The sequence below is a fragment of the Aythya fuligula genome, chromosome 1, assembly GCF_009819795.1.
Source record: "Aythya fuligula isolate bAytFul2 chromosome 1, bAytFul2.pri, whole genome shotgun sequence".
Lineage (NCBI taxonomy): Eukaryota > Metazoa > Chordata > Aves > Anseriformes > Anatidae > Aythya > Aythya fuligula.
The window spans coordinates 140,570,180-140,589,395 of NC_045559.1; the positions used below are offsets into that span (position 1 = coordinate 140,570,180).

Below are 19,216 nucleotides of genomic sequence, written 5' to 3' on the forward strand. Positions count from 1 at the left end.
GTGATAAGAAGCTGCCTGTGATACAAGAAAAAAAAAAAAAAAAACAAGGCAAAAAAATAGAAAAAAAAAAAAAAAAAAGTCCGTGACAGTCTGTTGTGATTGCAGCTGAGGTAACAGCTTGCCGGGTGGGGAGGGGAGCCCAGCCCTGACGTGGGGCTGCCTCACCACCACCATCGCCGCTGCCTGCGAACAGTGGAAAGGGAAGAGGAGGCTTCACCGGCTGGAGCTGCCCACAGGACGGGGTGAGGGGCCCCTCTCACCCCTCTCAGCCCCTACACAGACTGCCAGGGAGCCAGGCAGCAGGTAGACAGCAGTGGGGTTTCCCCTGGGAGCCCTCGGAGCTGTCAGGGGGATGGGGGGATCAGGAAGGTGCCCACCAGCCTGAGCTAGGTGTCTGGGAGCAGGGCTTGGGTAGGGCAGCAGCTGATGTGAGCTTGGAGCAGGTACCCATGCTCTTCTTGTCAGTCGTGTTGCAAGTCATTTGGCATCAGCAGGGTTGGGATAATCCCTCTTTCCCTCCAGGAAAATCGGTACAGGTGTACAGGTAATCTTCCAGGTCCTGTTTTTTTGGGGGGGAGAGGGTGCAGAGACAGGGGGCAGGGTGGTGTCTCTGACCAAAGTGTTGTCTTTTGGCTAAACAGGGCTGGAAACTGTTTACAAGCAGGGGTGAAATATTTCACAAAAGGTCAGTGTTTTCCTCCGCGAGTAATGCGTGGTTTAATCTGACTTAATTTCGGAGAGGATTTATACAAGTACTTTTTCTCTGAATTTAAGCGTTGGCTCCTGGGCTGGATCGGTGTGCATAGCCCATCACAGCGCCGTTGGCTTGCTCAGCACAGGCTGGTTGGGGACCGGGAGTGCCATTATGCTCAGGTCCTCTGCCCCACTCACATGCGTGTTTCGAGGAATAGGTAAAAATTGTAATGCTGTAAAGCATTTTGGTCCCCTGCGTGGCAAGGGATGTGGGTGATTCACAGAAAAATGGCTAAAAATAGATCACAAATGAAAGTCCTGTTTCCGTAACCACCTCTGAATGGGTGGACTAACACAGCTCTCCAGCGTCAGCTATATTGCGAGCACAGGCATTTGCTGCAACCGGGAGGGACTTGACAAGTTCTCACGAAGAGTCAGGGCAGACTGTGCAGTTAGAAGCATTTAAGGTAGTATGTATGTATATACATTTTCTGATTTAAAATATTTGTGGGTTTATGTAAAAGAAATGGTGTCATAGTCTTGTGTGTGTTAGTTCTCTTCAGTTCCAAGAACAGGAGTGTTACACATTTTAATCCATCTGTGTGTTTGAACAAGACATTCAAAGAAAAAGTGCTGTGAGTGTGCAGTAATTACTGAAAGCCATGATTCTTCAAAGTTTTGATGAGACTATGTTTGTTTTTTTATTATTATTTTATTTTTATTTTTTTATTTTTTATTTTTTATTTTTTTAATTGAGTATATCTACTTTGAAAGGGATAAACAGAAGTGTCTTTCAGACATTTCTGCCTGTCCGTCTGTCTTTTAAACTGATGAGGATATTTCCTTTCAGGGTGAAACTGTGGACATGGCCTCAGATACAACGATTTTTTCCCCTTCTGGAGAATTTGGGCAAAAATAATAGCAGCTGAATTCTGTCCTGAATGGTAAAGCTCTACAGGTCACTTGCAGACTCAAGATGTGGACAAAATGGCTGGGAAAAGGGAGAAATTTAACTGTTTGCCATGGCATAATGTGGTAGGAAAAACATTTGCACTTGATTCTGCAGTCATACTTTATTATTTTCAGCATGATTTATGAAAACATGTCTACAGAACAGAGCCTGTTTTGCTGTCAGATATAACTTAAATATAAATGGATTTTTTTTTTTCAGTGTGGGTCCCCTCAGAGCAGTTCAAGTGCCTGGTTTTACACAGTGCTATATACTTGCAGCTCTTCCATGTTGGCAACAGGGCAAGTTAAAAACAAAACAAAACAAAACAACAACAACAAAAAAGAACTATTTAGAAAGAACATTGAACTTATAGAGGAGGGACCTGAATGACTGTTCTTCAGGATATGGCAAAATACTACCGCTGGATAGTTTCTGAATCTGCTGGTGAGGCAAAAACTGCTTGGAAAGCATATTTGAGACAGAGTAATATGGTAAGGTAATAGAACAGAGCTTATTAAAAAATGATTCAAAAAGTTATAAAGAAAATACCTGGTCAAAAGTGGAGTCCATTCAGTCCTGTTTTCTCTCTAAATTATTTCCATTAAAATATTTTCATCTTCTTTAAAACTAAAATATAGAAATTTTAAGAAAGACTGTCTACTCATCACATTTAGTCAAGAAAGGTGGAGTTTTGTACAAACACACATGAAACGCCTCTGGTGATTTAGAGCATAATGTGTTTCTTTTTATGCTCAGTGTTCTTGTGGGCACTTAACTCCTTAAAGCTAAGCAAGAAAAGACGTGCCTGGTAATTAGAACGGAAATTGCAATGAGGGAAGAGAAGGGGAGGAAGGAGCAAAGCAGGCATTGCAAAAAGCAGTGGGTATGACTCAATGTATGGCGCACTCCAGAGTCAGTTTGGTGAAGAAAGACACAGATTCGGAAGCATCATATTTGATTACTGTTTAGGTTGGTGATTAGCTAAAGATTTTTAACATCAGGATGGGATTCTCCTGATTGTTCTTCAGCTCGTATAACTGCATTTTTCCTTTCATAGCTGTGTAAAAAGTGTAGTAGGTATCTGCAGAAGGTAGCTTTCAAGAAGAGAATTAGCAAAATTTTCAATGCATTATATAAGGATGGAGTCAGCATTAACTTTTGTGAAGGGAAGTCACGGCCCACAAACACTACAAGTGTATTAGAAGTGTAGATGTGTATGTGAACACACTGGCTGCAGAAGACATGGTTAATATAATCTGTCTTAATTTCCAAAAGGCATTCAGCAGAGCACTCAGTGAAACCAGACTGCTATGGTATATGTAGTCTCACATGTATAAATAAGTAGTTAAAAGATAAATGCTCAGTTTCTGAAGTGGAGGAAGATTGCCAGTGAAGTCCCAAGTGAACCTTTTCTGTTCAGCCTATTTTTTTAATGATCTGGACAATGCAGAACTGTTGCAGTGGCAGAATTCACTGACAATACAAAGTTATTCAGGGTAAAAAGTGGAGGTGTTAATTGCAAAGAGTGTCATCAAGATGTCACGATAGCTATGCAGGTAAATGTAAAGAAAATTTTAAATGAAAACATATGGGTGAAATACTAACATCACATACAGAGTGGCTGACTGGGCTTCCCTGACTTTTTAACACTCAGTGATGCGATCACAGGCCCATGAAAATATTAGGTCAATACTTAGTCGTAGTCAAAGAATGAATAGAAGTTTAGAAATTACTATGAAGTTATTAGAAATTAGTCCAGAATAAATAATTGTTTCCATTCATAAATCTGTAATACATCTATGTTTTGATGACTGGATGCCACTTCTGTTTTTTCCTCACCATCTCAGGCAGGCTGTAGTGTACCTGGGGAATCACACTGAGGGGATGAGGTTGGCAGGGACCTCTGGAAGCCACCTCATCCAACCCCTGCTCCAGCAGGGCCACCCAGAGCAGGCTGCCCAGGACCATCTCCAGGTGGCCTTTGGAGATCTCCAGGAAGGTACAGAAGATGGTGGCAAAGATGATCAGATGTATGAAATCAGGCTCCATCTAAGGGACAGTTAAAAAGATAAAAACTAACTTGTAAAAACAAAAACTGGGGAGGAGTGTGCTAGAGATGTGGAAAATTCTGAGTGCTTGACAAGCTGAATAGGAAATGATCACTATTTTTTTTTTTTCTCTTCTGGTATAAAAGTTAGGAGCTGTCAGATAAAAAGAGCAGATAACAGGCTCAAAACAAGCCAAGGCAATTTTCTGTGTCAGTATTTAAAATCTGTGGCTCCTTGCCATGGTTTCAATGGCTTTGGAGGTTGTTGGACTAGTTTCGTGGGAAAAAATCTGCTGGGGGCTATCAAGTATCTAGAGACTGACTCTGGCATAGCTTCCTAAATCATGATTTGATGGATTCTAGGAGATTATTCCAGAGGAATGTCTGTATATTCTTGTTCTCTTGCACTTTATTTCCCAAGACATCTGATATTGGCCACAGCTTGAGACAGGATATTGCTTTTGAAGGACCTCTGATGTTGCTGGCATACACATTCTTATGTATAGCTAGTTGCCTGTCACATTCAATCAGAATTGAGCCTTCCTTTTCTAAGAGAAAACGTGTTATGTAGTGGGGTGGCCTCGTAATTATTGCTTTTTAATCCTAGAGATGGTTGTATTTTCCTGTAAGGTAGATGGTTCCTTTTAATATGCTACAAACATGTGAAGTGAATACACTTATATGAGAAAAGTACAGTTGTCAAAAGACACTGAATATGTTATAGAAACTGTGTAATGCAAATGTTGATTTTCAGTTGTGGAAATTTATATTGGAAAACAGTAATTCAAGATTTTCTTTCCTTTCCTGTAGGGAAACATTACAGCAAAAACATTACTATCCTGCAAGATCACAACAGCATTTCTGTCTTTAATTATTGCAGGTAGGTTCATTGGTGGCTATGGAATGCCTTGTTTGGAAACTTAACTTTTCACATATGTAATAGTAATTTTCTGTGAAAATGGCTGAAAATTAAATTTAATGGTGAAGGTTAATTTTATGTGCTTGCTGGAAAGATTTTTTAAAAACATTTCTAAAAGCAGGAGCCTGTAAAGTGTGATATCTTATGTACTATCTTACACAAAATCACTTAGGTTGTAGGTGACCTCTTGAGATCATCTAGTCCAATCTTCCAGCTCAAAGAAGGGTCAGCTGGAGCAGGTTGCCCAGGACCATGTTCAGTTTTGTTTTAAACATCTCCACAGATGGAGACTCCACAACCTCTCTGAGCAACCTGTTCCAGTGTTTGATCACCCTTATAGTAAGAAAGTATTTTCTTGTGTTCAGATGGAATTTCGTGTGTTTCAGTGTGTCTCATGCCTATTGTCCTGTCAGTAGGCACTGCTGGGAAGAAGCTGTCTCCCTCTTTTTCATTCTGTTCCATCAGGTGTATAAGTTTACACATTGATAAGATCCACTCCACCACCAAGCTTTCTCTTCAAGTTGAACAGTCCCAGCTCTCTTGGCCTCTCTGATGCTCCAGTCCCTTAGTCATCTTTGTGGCCCTTCACTAGACTCCAGTAAATCCATTTCTCTCTTGTACTAGCAAGTGCTACTCCAGATGCATCTCACCATTGCTGAGTGCAGGAAGGATCACTTCTCTCAGCCTGTGGGCAGCACTCTTTCTAATGCAGCCCAGGACACCTTTAGCTACCTTTGCCATGACCAAGCATTTCTGACTTATGGTCTGCCAGGACCTGAAGGTAGTCTGGAGTCTCCTGGACCCTGAGGGGATTCTTCCCCATGTACAGGACTTTGCATTTACCTTTGTTGGACTTCAGGAGATTCCTGTCAGCTCATTTCTGCAGCCTGTCGAGGTACCTCTGAATGGCAACACAACTCTCTGGTGTATGAACTGATGAAAGGAATTGTAGTTCTAACTTTCCAAAGTGTGTTCATATGACTTTTTTCCATGTTGGAAAATACAGCCATTTGACAATTGATACAATGTCTAGATTTTTGTAAAACTACAAGAGTATTCAGTTTAATTTCTGCCCTTCAGTTGTCAACCAAGAATCCAGTGCATGTTAAAACTTTTCAAATGGATCAAATGAGTTGCTGTAATAATCTTGTCTTGCTACCTAGAATCTTGCTGCAATGCCAGATTGTTAGAAGAAAAACACTCTGAATTTCCATTCCTTGAGTTTCTATTGTCTGTGGATGGACAAGTTCCTACACTCACCAGTCGTTTGGATATTTTGTTTTTGAAGCTAAGTTAAAATAATGGTCAGCATTAGGGGAGAGGGATTTCAGAGAATGTAAAGCAGGAAGTGCTCAAAATATGATACTATTTCCAAGCCTTAGGACTTAGTGGCAGAAAAATGCATCAATTTGTGTGGCCACAGCAAGTAATTACTGGTCTTCATTTCATAACCATCAAAGTTATGGAGCAATCTGTACAGATATCTGAGCTATTCAGTGTCTTGTTAAGTAATTTGGTATGCATGTAGGATATATGCGTGTACTAGATGGTGAGAACATTAAGGTAGAAATTCTTGGGAAAAATACTACTTTGACATCTCTGGATGCTCTCTGGAATCATTATCTGTGTCTTCACTGATGGTCAGAAAAGCAGAATTTTAGGAAAGAAATACATTAGAAAACAAGGCTTTGTTATGCCTTATATAACTTCATGGTAAATGTGCATCAGTTGAACTCTGCAATTCTGATTATTCCATCTGGGAAAGACTGGGTCAAAATAGGCAAAGAAGTAGGTGACAGTGTTGTCTGAGATGCGATGGCTTCCATATGAGAAATCATTAAATGAATGAGGATTCTGAGGTAAAGAAAAGAGATGACATAGGGAAGGTGTGGCAGAGGTCAGTAAAATCATGACTACAAGAGAGTAGGCAAATAATGGAATGTTTATGTTGTCATTTCTCATAACAAGAAATAAATGATACCCAGAGAAATAATAAAAGGCAATAGTATTTCATGAAGAGCATGAAAGGGAAGAGAGGGGCCAGAAACAAACTATTAATTTACACATCCTGTCCTACTTTACTTTCTTATACATATGGAACTGACTGTTATCAGAGACAGGCTTTTGGACTGGACAGATGCTTGCATGGCCGTGCATGGCTGTTCTTGCATTCTAGTAAAACAAGTTATTTTAGATAAATAGTACTGACTCTGGAATGTGACCAGCGTATCCCGAGTTGCTGCTTTTTTTGTTGTACTGACAAAAAAATAAAATAAAATAAAATAAAATAAAAATTCTTGTGGTGTTGCTCTTTTCCCATCTGAATCTCCTTGGGTTCAGGGGAAAGAAAATGAGCTCATCATAAGTGCTTGTAAAAGTTCCTCTCTAAATGCTCATAAAATGAGGGATGAGTTGAAATTTCCATAGCAAATTTAATTCTTGTACAACTGCAACTTTAACTTTTATTGTCCTCTTAGGACATTTGGGTACTGCAAGTTTAGTCTGCCTTAAAAACTTACTTTGCCTATACTTAAGTGAAAGTAGCAAATAAAGACACTAAATTTGAAAAATGTGTGTGCACATGTGTATTATGTGAGTGAAACAGACTGAAGAAATACAAGGACTCTAATCATTTGCATCTGAACTAAACATACAAATGACAATCAGCTACAAAGTGATTCTGTTAAACATAGAAGTTGCACTTGGAAAACAGCATTTCACTTCAATAGCACATCTGTATATTATTGAATAATGCTCTCAACTCCAAAGACAAGGGATTATAATTGTATTTTAGTAAATGACGTAAGAATGAAGGTGAACACTACAATAAACTTAGTAAACATGATCAATGATCAGTAGTTCAGTGTATTCTTTCCCAATGTTTGAGGTTTTCTTTAACGTTTATCTCTTTCCTTTAGAGAAATATGAAGCCTATGATGTGATGTTTAGGCACAGTCTTGTGCCTGCTGGGCAGCCTCTTGCTATTACATGTTCTCTGGAAAAGAGCTTGAATGTTAAAAGTGGAGACTACAACTTAACATGGTATAAAGTTGGTAACCAGACAGCTGTGCCTAGAGACAAACTTTCTAGAATTCATCAGCAGAAGAATTTAATTTGGTTTCTCCCTGCAATGTTAGAAGATTCTGGAGATTATGAATGTGTCATAAGGTGATGGTTAAAAAAATTAAATTGCTATAGAAATGAGTTGCAAATGGAATAACTTTTAAAAAGCAAGTAGGATTTTTGGGGTAAGAGAAATACTAAATAAGAAGGGAGAAGAAGGGGGAATATGTTCACAAAAACTAACTTTATAGTGGTATTGGGGGATGTAAGTCTTTTTTTTTTTGGTAGGCAAAAGTAAATCTATAAGAGAAATTATAAATTGTAGTCCTCTCTTTCTCTTCCAAAAAGAATACAATACATTTTTGAGTTGGAAAATATGTCAAGTAGCTTAATTACGTTATGTTAGTTGCAGGAATTTGACAAGCTGCAGCAAAATGTCTACAAAAGTAACGGTTTTTGAGAGGATTGATGGTTCATGCTTAAACAAAAAATTTGCTGTAGAGGAGGTGGTATTTACTTCATCATCTGCAAAGGTTGTGTGTCCACACTTGAGTTACTTCAGGAATGAGAAGAATATTCTGCCTGTTCGCTGGTATAAGGTAACAATACCCTCTTTTTTACTGACATAAATTATTTAATTATTATATCAATTATTTAAAATATAAGTAACTGAGGTTTATGAATTGTAGGAGAAAAACTACATATTTATTATAAATGTGAGAAAGAATATTTTAGAACAACTGGAGGAGGGGGAATAAAACTTTCATCTTCTAAAGTTATATACAATTTTTTTTGAATAATGGGATAGAAATTCAGTTTAAATGTAGCTTTGACCCATATATCCACTAGGTGGCATCTTTTAACCTGGTAGTGAAACACTGTCATTCATTTCTTTTGCGTGGAAACAGTAAGTGCTTTGTGAGACAAAACATATCCATTGTGTGTTCAGTATTGTTCCATCAAATAAATGTCATTTTGTATTGTTTACAATTATTTTATGGCTACTTCTGTTAAGAACATATTGCCTTCTCCAGCATTACTGCCTCATGCCTGTGCGATCTATAAGATACTGAGAATATTTGAGTACTTGAAAAAATTAAGTCTAATTATTGAGTGATTCTTCATTAACAAATACTTTTATAAAACCTGACCCCTCCATGTCACTTCCTTATTTCTCTCTTTTATATATATATATTTTTTTTTTAATATGAGAATAATGGGTGTATCTGTGAATTAGAAACCCAGAGTCAAAATGAACTGTGGTTTGCTTTTATTTTAGCCCCCTTCCCCTTCCTCAGGCCGTACAAGGAATCCATCCTTATGTTGTGGTCCACTGAAAGCTCAGATTGCATTAAAGAGTTACAAATCATGTGATAGTGATGTGAGTTCTTTACCCATGTTTAGGACTGTCAGCTATTAAAAGGGAGAAGGTTTGCCTTTTTAAACAGTGATCTTGTGATTTTCAATGTGACTGTGCAAGATCAAGGAAACTATACTTGCAAAACAACATATATCTACAATGGAAAGCAATATAACATTTCACGAGACGTTATTCTGACTGTAGCAGGTAAGTAGATAAATTCACTTTTTGTTTATAGCAAGGACTCTACAAAACTTTGTCCAGGTTTCTAATGACAGTTAAAAGATTCAATTTGTGGTAGACACACATAGGACAATTAGTTTGCACCTAAAAAAGGGAAATAAATGCTACATGAGAATTTATATATTTTAATCTACTGTTACCACTCTGTTGACTACTCTTCCTTTGTAACTTGTACAGAGAAATAAACTTTCCAGAGTGTTGCATGCCTAGTACTAATGTAAACATCTAAACAGGAAGGTTGGTGTTGTACTTCCTTTAGATAGTGCTCTGGGCAGAACTGTAAGGCCTTTAATGGAGTACAGAAATTTAATTTCACCTTTATAATATTGAAAGTCTAAAACAGATAAATTGCAGTCTAAAATTATTTATCTCCAGTTTGTATCTGTGAGTTGCTGGCTGATAAGCTAGCCAGACTGTAAAGTGGTAATAATATAGATATTTACCCATATCCTTCTCTGCACCTCTGTGTACAATATTACATGATTTATATGTCATGGAACAGAGAGTCTGTCATCACCATGATGACATCAGATTAGTAGCACTACATTTTGGAAAGGGTGGAGTGAAGAATAGTTGAGCTTCAAGTCACAAGAAATATGACTGTCTTAGATATGACACTGACTATTGAGTGATGTCTGTTGTAAAATTGCTGCCAACCTTGTCCATAGGACAGGGTGTTTTTAGGTTGTTGTTTGGTTATAGAGCATAGAACAGGCTGCAGTTGTCCATGTTTTTCTGAAAAGGACTTTCTATCTTTTGCTTAGTGAGCCCACCAAAAAAGCCTCCAGAAATATCTTATCCACGAAACAACTCCATTGAAGTGGAACTTGGTAAGTAATTTTCCCTATAAAAAATATGATTTTGTATCCTAGTGAAAATTCACGCCCAAGAAGAGTGTGTGCTTGTTTTCTTTAGACAAAAACTAGTTCGGTGACCAGAACAGTTTCTCCTTTACACCCTGCAGTCTCTTGCAGGAGAAGTGTTTGGGGGTGGGAAGGAAAGAGACAAGGGATATTGCTTAAAAAGCCATAGAAAAGCCATAGGGAAATTTCTCAGATGCGATGAAAGTTATAGGGAAACTAAGTGAATCTCTGTCACATCCATTGCTTTCCATCACTCTGAAAGAGGTTCTGAAAACAGATCCATCTTTGAATCTGCAGGGAAAGTGATACCACAAAGGGAGACATCTTCCTGATTTGGTCTCTTCCATCCTATCAGTCTCTTTTTGAAACAGCACATCACTGAATGTATAAGCACTATTAGAGGAGCTTTTCTGAAAGGGTGTGGGGCCTTCCTTAGCTGGTCTGTATGGGAGTCTGTGAACAGAACTGTATAGCTTTTAGAGTATGAAAATTAACTTTTCACTTTGTAACACAATTTTATAGGCTCACAGGTTACAGTGGATTGCAATACAACAGGTGCTGATGGGTATGAAGTGTTTTGGACAGGCAACGGTGTGTATATTGATGTATTTTATATGAGCAGAATTTTTGCAAGGCCTTATGAGTAAGTATATTTTCAGATTAGAAAATACTGGGTTGGCAACTAAAGTGGAACTTTCTGACTCTTGCCTCCTCCATTTCACTTTTGGTTTGATGTAGAAACTTGAAATGTAGTAGGTGCATGGATTTTGTGTGAATTATGTTATTTCTGGTCATTATAAAAACCTGTCTAAATTTATGACCTTGGGAAAAGGTGACCTACAGAGGCGTACAGTCTCACAACTGTAATGCATTTTCTGCTGAGCAAGTTCTGGCCCAGAGGACCGAGACCTCTTTCAGTGGGGTCAAGCATGTCCTGCCACATGATCTTCAGACTGTCTCTCCGGTGTTCTCCTTGTCCTTCCCATCTACCTCTCTGAAAGGTTACAAGAAGGATAAACTGTGCTTTACAGGAGAAATTGAGACTTCTAGTTTTAACAGTCTTGAGTTAGAGAAGTGTAACTGCGATCAGGTAGAGAGCTAATGGAAGATTTTGTTGAGGATGTGCACTGAAGCTTAGTGGAGTGAGAGGAGAAAAGGAAGACAGATTTCCATGATGGGTTGGGGTCTGAGAGGAAGACTGAGATTTGGACTGAGTGAAGCAATTGTGAGATAAGGTGAGGATGAAAGGAGGGAAATGGAGTTAGGAGGGAAAAAATTAGACCTGACTTGGAAAGGCAACTAAAAGTGAAGCAGAAGGAAGTCTGAAAAAGTGTCACAGATACGATTGGTTGGGAACTAAGGTACTGAAAGCTAGCTTTTTTGTCAACCCTCATCTCTCGGTGGTGCTATGAAGAATAAATGTGATTGCTTTTATACGTTCTCAAGCACCATCTGTGAGGGAGAAACTGATGAAGAAATTAGAATGATATCTTCAAGGTAAGAATATGGTTCTGAGAAATTATTAAGTCCTCATTGTAAAACAAAGGGGGAAATAAATGCTGAATTCTTTTAGTGCTCACCTAGAGAAAACCCTATACAGAAGTCATATCTTATAACGTCATAAGCAATTGTGATGTCATAAACAATTTGACCATAATACAGTCATTGAGCTGATATCATAAAAGTGATGTTATTTTTTTATATTTCCTAACACTTAAATGGTTGTCTTGTTATATTTGCAAGCATAATATTCTCTGGATCTAGTCATTTGTATTAATGACATTGATTCATTTACTCCTTACAGTGTTCAAACTGCTATAACCTATTGGTCATATACAGATTTGTGTGGTCCTGTATGTGGTTTCTATGATTTATTTCAAGCCTTTTTTTATTATTATTTTGCATTTGAAGTGGTAATTAGAGTATGTTTTAAAGGACGAAAAGTTATTCGCTAACTAGTCTGGTTAGTTAATTTTGCATTTGAGATCTACTGTTAATGAGGTAGTAATATCCCTTATTTTGCTGATTGTTAAAAAGTTACTTAGTTTGAACATCAGTCACACATAACAGAACATGACTAATTGAATGTGCAGCTTTAATTTTTTTTTTCTGTGCCCTTATGCAATGGGAATAACTTGTTGTTACAACATTGCATGTTGTAATGGTGCAGCCTGATGTTATAGCTGTTCAGAGTCTATTCTGATTCTTGGGATGAAGCAGCAGTGTAGATCCTATTTCCTGCAGATGGAATGCATCATGAGTTAGTGTTGTCTGCTTTGGTTGACAACTTCATTGTCTTCCCTGTCCCAGAGCTGCTCACCAGAAGATGATGTCCTTGTACTGGGGCCACTTGTTAAGTCATTTCATGTTGTGCAATTTTCTCTTCAGGCAAGCACTGGGGCTCTCCACAGGGGCTGAGAACCCCCTGTAACAAGAGGGGGGTTTATGTTTGTAAGATATATGTTTGTACTGTAGTCTATATATATCATATTTTTTGGGGAATCAGCTCCTGATAGGATTGGCTCATGTTTTCTGATGTCTATGCTAAACCTCAGTAAGAGGCCCAACTGCTGTTTGGGTGTCCCTCATGTAATGTAGTTACTCATCTGCTGTTACTGAAGTTCAGTTGACATTTGCAGATAGAAGTGACCATTGTCATGTTTCAGATATTAGTAAGGAAGCCATTACAGAAAGGACTGTGTTTTTATGTCTCAGTTTGTCATCTTTTGCATAGGGAGGAAACTTCTTATGATGGACGCCCTATCTATTCTGTGAAGCTCATAATTTCAGAAGTGAATAGTGAAGATTATGAACAACCATTTGTCTGTCAAGCTTCAAATGCCTTTGGGCAGGTTGCATCCTATATTATACTAAAACACAGAGGTAAGGACTACTGCTATTTTTTGTGGTCTTTGTATCACTTGACTTTCCTGGAAGGGGTTTTGACACCAAATGCTCATAAATCGCATCAACAGAATGCACAAGGATTACTCTTTGTGTATTTATGCATGTCCCCCATGCATAAGGGAGGAGTCGCTGTAGTTATATATTTATCATTATTAAAATAATAGGTGGAAATGAAAAATATGAAATTCAAATTTGTATTACGTTTGTGTGAAAGATCAGATTTGGACAAATTCAACATTTTCTTTTTATTGTTATTATATTTTGTGCAGTTCCTGATACACGAACATGGCTGATTGGAGGGCTTCTCTCTTTGTTGATTTTAACATTTATTATTTTAATAATCTATAAGATTTTCAAGATTGACCTGGTGCTTTGGTACCGGGATTCTGGATGTGCCTTTGTAAGTAAGGAAGGTAAGTGAGTGTGACTAATTATGTTGTAACTAGCCTATCGATTTTTTTTTTTATTTACCTTTATTTATAAGCAATAATATGATTATTTAATAGAACATATTTGGAATTTCCTTGAGAATTATTCAGATATGCTCTGAAAGATTTTTTCAGTCATGTGGGTGAAATATGTAATCATAATTGAGGTGATAAACACTGAAGAATAATTAAAACAGTTATGATGAGTTATGGTCAGAAAGAACTCTATATTTTTTTCCCCAATTAGCATGTTGCACTCACTTTTCTGTAAAGTAGTTTCTCTGTGTGTAGATTTGTGGTCACTGATGATGATCAATAGGTGTCAGCAGAGCTACATCCCATAGACTAGCTGTTTAAAAATGTGCATTAAATATTTATAGTAAAAATGAGACTCCCATTTTCTCAGAGAAAAGCGTTGGTTGATTTGTTTGTTTTTGCGCAACTTCTCTGTCTTACTCATCACTTTTCCTATAAATCCTGCAAGTTATGATGGTTACATGCCAAAGAGAAGAAATTATACTAGTTGTCTCTTCTGTGATTCAGTGTTTCTATTACTTATTATGTGTTATCTATTAAATATGTGTTTCTGTTGATGTAGTGTAGATAAATACATTGAATGAGTGTGAAAAAGTGGGAATAAGTGCAACATAGTTTATATTTTGCTTGGGCAACCCTTAGAATTTGATTGTCTGAAGTTCCCCGGAGCTTGAAAGTAAATGGATTATGTGCAATAAGATAGTAAACATTTAAAAGCTGAGTTTTCCCAGTAATTTTTAATATTCTAATGGGAATATAAAATCAAAGAAACTATGTTTCATAACTTGGTGAGCAAAACTTATCTTGTTGAGTTAAATTTGATTTTGCTTTAGTTTCTTCACTTCACTCCTGTTTATTATGCAATATTGACTCTCAAAACTTCAGGCTTTTTCTGGTCTCTATCTGCCTTTTACTCACATAATTATTAGGAAAGAATTGCCGTTTTTCCACCCTTGCTGGTGGTTCATCCTAAGTGGAGAGAACTGCTGTTGGGTTTGTTTCAGGAGAGGTGGCGAAGAAAGTCCTGCAATAAGACAATTTATTAATGTCCTGGCACTTGTGGGGCTGGGGACTCCTTCCTGCAGACCCCAGGGTCTTGCATCCAGCTCACTTGCTGGCAATGTTCTATCCCATGAAAGGAAAAAGAGATCAGATTCTGTGGTTCATCATCTTCCTTTTGACCTGTAGAGCATTTTAATGTTTTGCTGTTATTCTGTCAGGCAGGTGTGAATAAATCCCTCATTACTATTTTTTAAATAGTTTAGAATGAAACCTTGTAATAGAAGGAAACCTTGTAATTTCCTAATAGAAACATGCTTCTTCCTTTCTGTTTAACAGAAACATTTGTGTTTGTTTTAGATGGGAAAATCTATGACGCGTATGTCCTGTATACAAAAGGCAGCGGAGGCAGCAGCTTCTGTCATCTGGAAACCTTTGTTCTTGGAATTCTCCCCAGTGTTTTAGAACAACAATGTGGATATAATCTCTTTATATTAGGAAGGGATGATTTACCAGGAGAAGGTATGGTTTAATTAGCAGAATTAATATGTTGGGGTTAGAAGATTACATATACAACCGAAAAAAAACAGCTATTATTGTAAAGCAAATTTAAAACTAAGTTCTTGTTGTTGTTCTTGTTCTTGTTTATTTGTTTGTTTTTATATGGAGAATTTGATCTCTTGTCCATTGGATAATATGTTAATTTCTAATAAGTTGTTGTTTTTGGTGGTGGTGGTGGTTTTCCATATTCAAATTTCTGTTTTGATGTTATAAGCACCTGCATTTTCTTTCTAATGATAAACAAGCTCCTGGGGACTGAAGAAAACAATTTTTGTCAGCAATTTTATGCAATGGACTTGAATCATGGATGATAGTTGGGAGATCTTAGACCTATCAGTTCTTTCTCTGAGCTAGTTATTATTCCATATATATAATATACATATATACACACATAAAAATTTAAAACTATGAAATATTTTGCATCAGTTATAAAGTTTCTATGCAAACTTTGATTGTTCTTTCAGCTGTGGTCAGTGTTGCTGATGAAACCCTTAAGCAAAGCAGAAGGCTGATAATTATTTTGGCATCGGAAACACCTAGTTGCCTGTTAGAAGATGCTTGTGAACAACAATTAGCTATGTACAATGCTCTCATCCGTGATGGGACTCAAGTAATTCTTATAGAAATGGATGAAATACTGGACTACACAAGCATGCCAGAATCAGTCAGGTACATTAAGCAAAAACATGGGGCTATCCAATGGAAAGGAGACTTCTCAGAAAAATCTTGTTCAGCAAATACAAAATTCTGGAAGAATGTACGCTATCAGATGCCATCTAAGAGAAAAATGTCTCATTCTGAAATTTATTTATTGCGCCAAACTTTGAACAGTTCCACCACGAAGGGAAACTAAGACCCACTTACTAAAATAATACTGCAAAGGTAATTCTAAAACGCTTTCTACAGAAATTCTGTGTGTTATGAACAGTGTTTTCTTCAAGGAGTATGAACTACTCATCCTGTCCCCAGATTATATCCCTAATTGGAAAATTCTGTGCAACTTTGTTTCTGTTTGGGCTATGGATAGTGACACAATTTATTGTGTTGGCCTCAACCAGACATTTGAAGTAAGTATGCAGATGTTGTTGGACTGTTAAATAGTGGTAATCTACAGAAATGAAATATCCACTGAAGAACCAACCTTGAAGTCCATCTGTTTCCTAATTCAAACTGCAGATGATAAATTAAAAACATTTGTGTAGGCTGCATTTTCCTAGTCTTTTTGTTCTTCTTGTTGCCCCTCTGTGGTTGTCTGACTTCCTCATTACCACAAGAATTTGTACTGTGCAAGTTCTGGGGGCCCTTCCTGAGCAACAGTCCTCATCATTGCTTCTTTAAAGGGATGGGGAAATATATGACATGGCAGGTATATTTTAAACTCCTCATGATACTGCATGCATTTCAGCTGAACAGTTGATTACCAAATGTGTTAGAGGAACGGAATGAAATCCACGACTTCTTAAACATTTATTGAATAATCCTGTGAGAACTCATACATGTTTTGTTTTTTTGTTTTTTTTTGTTTTTTTTTTCCTAAACTTTGAAATGGTCAGGAAAATGAAAATATTTCAGGTTTCTTGCAAACCCGAAGCTTTCTAGACTGTGCTGCTACTCAGGAAATCATGGCAATAAATCATATCTTATTTACGGCCAAAAAAATAATAAAAAAATAGAGGCATGTGGCTTTATCTACTTGGAAGTAGCTTTGTACTTCTAGGCACTTCTTTGTACTTCCATTGTTTTATGTGTATCACCATGAAAAGGGGAATGCTACTTCCTTTCCAAGATGGTCTGAAATGGCAACAGTTTTCACTCTCCACCCTTGAAGAGCATCATCTGAATACAAATGTGAATTCTACTTGCTTTTTGTGTTCATATCTAAAATTGAGCAGGTTCTTAAATTATATTTCTTGTCAGGATAACATCTCTCACTGATTCCTTTCCAGTTTTCAGACATGTTTATGTTCTGGTATATACTCATAGTTGGGCTTTATTTGTATTGATGGGACAGACATTAAGAACCAGGAGTGTAACATTTATAAAGTGAAAGACTTGCAGTAGCATTTCATGGTAGCTATTTCTTTGTGAAGGTTGAATTATATTCCTTACGAGCAGTGTCCCAATGTCCTGGCTGTTGGGTTCACAGCTTCGTAATTTTCTACAGCCTCCACTGGCTAGAAGTATCTTCTAAGATATTGCCATGTAAATGGAGATCAGAATAAATCCATCAGATGAGGTAATGTTGTTCTAGCAGTTTTTGAATCAGTCTTTAGAAATGCATTGTGTTTAGGCTGGAACCTTTAAAAAATAAATTTGGGAAACTGAAGAGTTTAAATAATCACTAATGTCAATTTTTATATTATGCTGAGGCTTAGACTTGCTCAGAAAAGTGTTGAAAACTACTGTTTGTTTCCAAGACCTTTTTCACTTGTGTTAAAAAACAGAATCTTCTTATTTCCATGGGATGTAGCAAGGGAAATAATAAAGAAAAGATGCTGAAAACATGGTTGATTTTTTCAACTTTAGATTTTATTTTAGAGCACATAAAAATGAATAATAGTAATTAAAAAGTGACTCTAGGATTTGTAGTATTACAGATAAGTACATTGATTTGCATGGAGTTGTGCTGGTATTTTTTGTTTCATCTGTGAAAGTTCTGTGATGATTTCTGGTGACTTTTTTTGTAGTTCTTTTCAGATGTTTGCTACAATATTAGAGACAAGCATTTTTCCACTAAGACTCTTAAGGACTGTAAATGAAGACAGATGATTGTAAATTGGCATTTATCTACCTGAGACTTTCTTTTAAGCAACCACATTCAGTATGAGTATTTAGGCATTTTAAGGTTTGTGTGTGTGTGAAAAAGTGGGGGAGGTTTTGGTTATTGTGGTTAATTGTTAGTTAACTACTGGAGTGCAGCCCAAAACAAAGTGCCTTAACCTTCTACTGTGGGAGTTTGTTTGCAGTTGAATTTTGTATCTGTTTTCTGTTCTTGGAAACTTTTTTTTTTTTAGTTCAATAAAAGAACTCCCATAGAGACAGATGTGCTGATTGTTCTTGATTAAAACTAAAAAAAAAAAAAAAAAAACAAACAATAACAGATTAGTTAGCAAGAGGTTTGCTTCTGGAAACTTCATAGGTCCAGAAGAAAAAAAAATAAAAAATCTCTGAAGTAGTATTTGTTCACCACAATGGGGTAGATGTACTTTAGTTCATTGTCTGTGCTAACAGAAAATAGTCAGAATGGTATGTGTTGGAAGATACACTCAAAGTATTCTTTCCACGATTTTTTACTTTTGAACCATAAATATGTAATATTTCTCCTGTTAGCTTGTTCCTGTCATTTTATTTATATATATATATATTTTTGGCACTGCAAGTTGTCCTTCCCCTTTCTTGTCTTGTGATTAACTTGTCTCAAATTTTCTAACTCCAATCCAACTTTCCATCCATGCTGTGAACCTTTTTCCCCCTGTAGTGCTTTTCTCCTTTCATAATTTTTCTCTTTCCTGTCTTTGTCAGCTAATGCTGAGCATATGGCATACTTTACATTTAAATCTACACATCTATGACTGTAATAGTTCATAATAGAGGCTCATGTGGTGGGGAAGAGGATATGATGAGTCCAAACTAAAGGCTTCTGCCTTCTGTTCTGAGGCCATGGTGGTTTACGTTGGTAAGCCTTCCATATCTGCAGTTAGCTGGAAAGTAAAGCAGGCAGAATGCCATTAATGTTTATAAAAATTTAGGCTAAGGAAAACCTTTTTTTTTTTTTTGTCTGAAAATAATTAAGGATATGTTTACCTTCAAGATGGCATGTAAGTAGAATCGGTAACTAGCAGCTTTATTCCAGAGTACCCAGGTCACTGGTTCAGCAGTGTATGCTATGGCACAGGAACAACAGGAACAGTAAAGTTTCCTCCTCTCTTCTCTATGCTCATTATTCCCCTGCTGCCAATGTAGGCAGCAGCAGAGCAAAGGTAAAGTATGCCAAGTACTATGCATGCTTGTTCTCTTTTAAGATGTGATAGTAATAACCAGGGCTTGTTGGAAATCTACCGTAACTCACCTAGGGAAAAAAAAAAGGGAGACTGAACAAGTGGGAAAACACATCTTCCCCTGACCCTGCCTCAGAAACTATTAAC

The 19,216-nt window shown here is 37.2% G+C and overlaps 1 protein-coding gene across 1 annotated transcript; it reads left to right on the top strand.

Annotated features, from left to right (window-relative positions):
- Positions 1-1,680: 1,680 nt before the first annotated feature.
- Positions 1,681-15,924, top strand: LOC116497423 (interleukin-1 receptor type 1-like). The gene is made up of 11 exons (XM_032201200.1): positions 1,681-1,728; positions 4,503-4,572; positions 7,530-7,779; positions 8,081-8,273; positions 9,079-9,241; positions 10,042-10,107; positions 10,663-10,783; positions 12,875-13,023; positions 13,317-13,460; positions 14,871-15,032; positions 15,536-15,924. Exons 1-11 carry the CDS (start codon positions 1,681-1,683, stop codon positions 15,922-15,924), a joined length of 1,755 nt encoding a protein of 584 aa, XP_032057091.1.
- The last annotated feature ends 3,292 nt before the right edge of the window (positions 15,925-19,216 follow it).